Source organism: Antrostomus carolinensis, unplaced genomic scaffold, assembly GCF_000700745.2.
Source record: "Antrostomus carolinensis isolate BGI_N321 unplaced genomic scaffold, ASM70074v2 scaffold43601, whole genome shotgun sequence".
Classification (NCBI taxonomy): domain Eukaryota; kingdom Metazoa; phylum Chordata; class Aves; order Caprimulgiformes; family Caprimulgidae; genus Antrostomus; species Antrostomus carolinensis.
Genome location: NW_010292830.1, coordinates 1 through 5305, shown reverse-complemented (window position 1 = coordinate 5305; position 5305 = coordinate 1). Strand labels below are relative to the sequence as shown.

Genomic DNA, 5305 nt, shown 5'->3' with positions numbered 1-5305 from the left:
TCTCCCTGGAGCCTTCTCTTCTCCAGGCTGAACAGCCCCAACTCTCTCAGCCTGTCCTCACAGCAGAGCTGCTCCAGCCCTCGCATCGTCCTCGTGGCCTCCTCTGGACTCGTTCTAACTGGTCCATGTCTCTCTTGTGATGGGGGCTCCAGAACTGGACACAGCACTCCAGGTGGGGCCTTACAAGAGCCTCCAACACATTCCAGTGAACACAGGCAGATGGTGGTCTGCCTGAGGAGGGTCGAGGAAAAGCTTACTTACATTTGCTACCACCTTGACTTCCTTATACTGTGCTTCATAAAATATACCGGCGTTCTCCAGGGCTTCCGTGAGAGAGGGACCATTTTTCACTTGCTTGTCTAAACCATTTACAAACTCTTCCAACTTTGAACTTGCTTCTTCAAACTCCTTGGAGAACTTTTTTCCTCCTGTTTTGTCTGCAAGGAGATTAACAGGGTGTAAAGAAGCTGCTGTCTGCCAAAGGGGAAATCAGCTCTCAGAAGCGCGTCCTCAACAGCAGCAACAGGGAGGTTCAGACAACGGACGTGGCATCACGCCGTACGCTGCGCAGACCCCCCCGTTCATCCATTAAAAAAAGGTCAAGCTGCTAGCAGTATAGATTGGTTTTCAATTAGTTATTAGTGATAAATAAATTCAAGACACAGAAGTGTAAAATTTCACTCTTTCAACTACCCAGAAAACTCACTTTCATTTTGGAAGAGGCAAAAAAATCTTGAGTTTTATTTATCCTTCGTTACCATATTCCAAAGGTTCCTAAACATCATCGGGGTTCACATCACCTCTGAGTTACCACGACTGTAAATGACCATTTCCAAGCACAGCTCAAGCTATCTGCAGTTTTACAATTAAATTTCCTGTTAATCTGGCTCAACATAACTCAGTTCATTTCCCCCTAACACGTGCTGCTTTGCTACTGGACTCACAGTTGGCATTCTCAAACTGTAGCCGGTGATGGATGCCTTAATGAACTTAAATCCGAAATTACTGAAGGGGTTTTGAACACAGGAAGAACAATGAATGTTTATACGAGAGCACGTTTGAATAGTACAAAATACATCTTCATCACTTCTGCTTCGTTTGAGCGCCGGATCAGCGGGGTTTTTATAGAATGGTTTGGGTTGGAAGGGACCTTAAAGCTCATCCAGTCCCAACCCCCCTGCCAGCAGCAGGGACACCTTCCACTAGACCAGGTTGCTCAAAGCCTCATCCAGCCTGGCCGAGAACACTTCCAGGGAGGAGCAGCCACAGCTTCTCTGGGCAACCTGTTCCAGTGTCTGACCACCCTCACAGTGAAGAACTTCTTCCTAATATCTCATCTAAACCTCCCCTCTTTCAGCTTAAACCCATTTCCCCTTGTTCTGTCATTAACTGTCCTTATGAAAAGTCCCTCCCCAGCCTTCCTGGAGCCCCTTCAGGTACTGGGAGGCCACTAGAAGGTCTCCCCGGAGCCTTCTCTTCTCCAGGCTGAACAGCCCCAACTCTCTCAGCCTGTCCTCACAGCAGAGCTGCTCCAGCCCTCGCATCATCCTGGTGGCCTCCTCTGGACTTGTTCTAACTGGTCCATGTCTTTCTTGTGTTGGGGGCTCCAGAACTGGACGCAGCACTCCAGGTGGGGCCTTACGAGAGCAGAGCAGAGGGGCAGAATCACCTCCCTCAACCTGCTGTTTCTACAAACAGGTTCCAATTCACCAAGGTTTTTGGCTCCTGCTCAGTGGTTTTTTTAACCACACTTTTGAAATGTTGGTATTTTACAGGCACAGTCTGATTTCTGGTCTAAGGTTCAACAGAACCGAGTTGCTCCTACAACTGTCAGGATACATATTTGTGCTTCCTTCAGCTACATTGGGTTTTAAAGGTTTTCTTTACCTTTTAAGCATTTCAGTGTTTCAGTGCTGCACACATCCACTCTCATGGTGGAAAGCTGCTTCTCTTTCAGTTCTATCTGGTCTTCCGAGCGCTTGTACAACAACAATTCATCAATGAGAGATTGTGGCTGGAAAAAAAATAATCAAAAGAAGAAAAGCATCCTCATCACATTCCACGGAAGAGAAGCCCTGCTGCACAGAGCAGACAGCACAGACCTGCTGCGGCGACACACAACCCCCCTGGTTGAAGATCACTTCCCAACGAGAGCCAGCAGATATGAACTGTGAGAATATCGGGATTTTTAACCTCAAAATGGACGTGGGCTCAGGCAGGGGCTGCAATTCTACCAGTCTCCTGGCTGTGATGGTTTTGAGCAGGGACAGACCTTTGTTATTTTTATTTTATTTTAATTTTTTTCACTCTACTAGTGCCCCTGCATTTCATTAACACACTGCACTCCTTTGGGGGACCTAATTTAGAGATATTTCTTGCTGCCAACTCTTCAGCCACCCCAAACTCCTCCTTCACTAGGAGGATCTGACTGTATGACTTGGTCTGTCACAGCCAACCCCTTCAAGAGCAGGACACGTGGATTTCCTGCAGCTCCTGAGAAGGCAAACTGCTCTCTCATGCGAGGTTACCCCAAATGAAAACCTCTGCACTGCTGCCAATGCTTCCCAGCTGCCTTGTTGCCCCTAAGAGGGCAGAGAGGGGGTGGCAGCCCTAACAAAACTCACAGCTGAAGTGTCTAGTGGGTATTATAGGCCAAGGAACAAGAAGACACCGAGCACTTGAGGTTACGCAGCGTGTGGACATCAGCTATGTAAAAGCTACAGCCCAAGGACGGACGTTAGCGCAACAGACCGTTTCCACTTCCAGACTTACTCTGAATTCAGCAACAATCTTGGACTTCAAAGCAGCTTTCGGGTTTGTGGATGCTGTTGGAATAAAGAAAAAAGTATGAAGGAACCAAGGAACTACAATCTGACTGAAAGGCAGTCACAAAAGGCAGTTCTAATTAAAAAACATATATATTTTAAGAGAATTCAACAAAAGACTCGCAGGCTGTTGTCACTCATTGCATTCTCCCCTCCACACAGATGTCCCTCAATGCTCTAGGCTTTCTGTTAGTTAATCAGGACACGGTCACGTGCTGCTGGATTGTGACTGAGGTCAACAAATTATACTAGCACTTTGGATCTTTCATTTATTTATTTATTTATTAATTAAACACTCTATAAAAATTTCCTGTGCATACCTTTTCCAGCTCTACCCGTTGGGAAGACAAATCCCTGCAATCTAACGATGAGTTTATACCTTTCTACAAGGAAGGTAAAGTTATTTCCTCAGTGCCAGACTCAGAGCTGACACACACAGCCCAGTGTTTCCTTCAGACAGGGTCTCCCTTTGGTATTTTCTAGGCCTAACCACACTCTCAACCTTAAAAAACTCTTAAATCTCTATTCTGACATCTTATTAACAGAGAGAGGGGAACGAATCCCACTGTCAAAGACACACTAAATCCATTGGGTTCTGGATAAAACAAGAGAAACATCTGATAAGAAGTAAACCACTAAACCTTTCAGCCATGCTGAACAGAACACATTTGTGTTTGGGAAAGCAGCTTGTGGTGTTAAGCCAAGTAATCAACACTTCCAAACTCTTTAGTTAACCCTGTGAACTCAGCACTCGGACAGGCGGGCGCACGCCACATCTGAACACCTACAGTTCCACCATCTCGCTTTTATGGACCATTCCAGGCTTGAGATGAGTAAAATTGGTATTTTATAAATGCATTTCCTGCTAGACTGCACTCCTGGTACTGCTGGATGGGGAAAAAAAAAAAGGTTCATTATCTGCACTGTCAGCTTCCAGTTTCCTTTTCTCCTAGCACCTAGTTTGCTGTTGAAGACGCGTTCCTGAGCACGAAGGTAGTGTCCACCTCCTGCTGCCAAAGCACCCGGTCCTCTCTGTCTTCTCTCCATCTCTGCATAGTCTAAGGCCAGTTGCCAAGAGGTTCCACCAGCTCTTCCCTCTACTGTTCAGAACCTCCGCTCTCATAAAGATTTTATTTTTAATTTTGGGTTTTTTTTTTTCATACTTCATTCTTTTTAAAAGTGGTTCTCTAGCAACAACTCCTTGGTGCTTTATATATTAGTCTGTAAGGAGCTTTACAAGCCTGGAAGACGCATGCTGGCTCGTGTTTTAGTCCAGGTACTGTGCCTGCTTTGGGCCAGCCTCTCTTCTCTTCCTCGAGAAGGGAATTTCTATATTAGTTCAGAGAGTTCACATTGGTTCCTTACTTTGCGATTTCTTCCACGGCTTATTCGGTTGTTTGTTCAGAGATTCTTTCAGCTGCTTCTGAGTTTTGAAAGTGGTACCTGGAAAACATTTCATTTTTTTTTGCAGTCTGGCATTATGGGATTCCTTAAAGAATCTGTTTTTTTTTTTTTTGGTGCCATATGGTTGCACAGTAAAAAAAAAAAGAGTGAACAGAAATTTGTTTTAAAATACCTAGACCAACTTCCTTAGATGAGCTGCTGGATGCCCAAGAGAACCTAAGTTTACTCAGGAATACAGCAACCAGTGGGATGGTCTTCCAATTTTTAAATCAAGTTTCTGTTTGCCCTTACACTAAAAGAAAAAATAAAATCACAGTAATGACTGGAGTAAAAAGGAAAAAAAAACCAACCACAAAACATCGAAAAATCAAACGATATCGCTCGGCTCTTTGGGTAGGTTCTTACAAAATCAGCATTCAACAAGTAATGCAAGATGGGAAAATAGCCACAATACCTAATTGACAAGTAATCTGAAATATTGGTGTTTTCAAGTTATAAAAATTAAAGAGATTTCAGAGTGTACACATCGACTTCACTTCTCAACATGCAACGCCCAACTAAACCCTCTTCACCTGCCGAAGCCCGAACCCGAGGCACTGTGTTTCTCCTGCTGTGATGACGACTGGCTCTCAAAACCACACGTGAGGATTTCCTGCAGCACCTTTACCTCTTAATGATGTAACCAAATAAAGCAAAAACCTGGACTAATTTCCTCCAAGTGTTTGAGTACTGGTTAATTACTGGTTTTAACTGACTACACGTGTTTCCAGTTAACCTCGGCCATTTTAAGCGGAGTTCTTTCGTAAGTACTCCAGGACACTTCACCCTCCAGCTTTGCTTCCAGCCTCTTTCCCACACCACAAATATTAGGAGTAAAAACAACTTATTGCTAAACAGACTAGAAAGGAAGGAAACCGCCTCTGTCCCTCGCTCCACCGTGGCAGCTGAGAGCCGGCTGACGCTCAAAGGAAGAGCCAGGGACACGAGTCCTTTGCCAGGGCAGCGTGTTCGGGGCTGGCAGGATCACTTTTACCTTCACGTTCTATTTCATAGAATCATAGTCTGGTTTGGGTTGG

At 45.0% G+C, this 5305-nt stretch overlaps 1 protein-coding gene across 1 annotated transcript in view; it reads right to left on the bottom strand.

Annotated features, from left to right (window-relative positions):
- Positions 1–4268, bottom strand: part of LOC104532018 (regulation of nuclear pre-mRNA domain-containing protein 2) — a gene marked incomplete at both ends in the record, with an annotated part of 9066 nt that extends 4798 nt beyond the window's left edge. The window contains 4 exon segments of the mRNA XM_010177094.2: positions 262–437; positions 1888–2014; positions 2773–2825; positions 4191–4268. Of these exon segments, the coding sequence (XP_010175396.2) occupies positions 262–437; positions 1888–2014; positions 2773–2825; positions 4191–4268 (434 nt within the window).
- Between the last annotated feature and the right edge of the window lie 1037 nt (positions 4269–5305).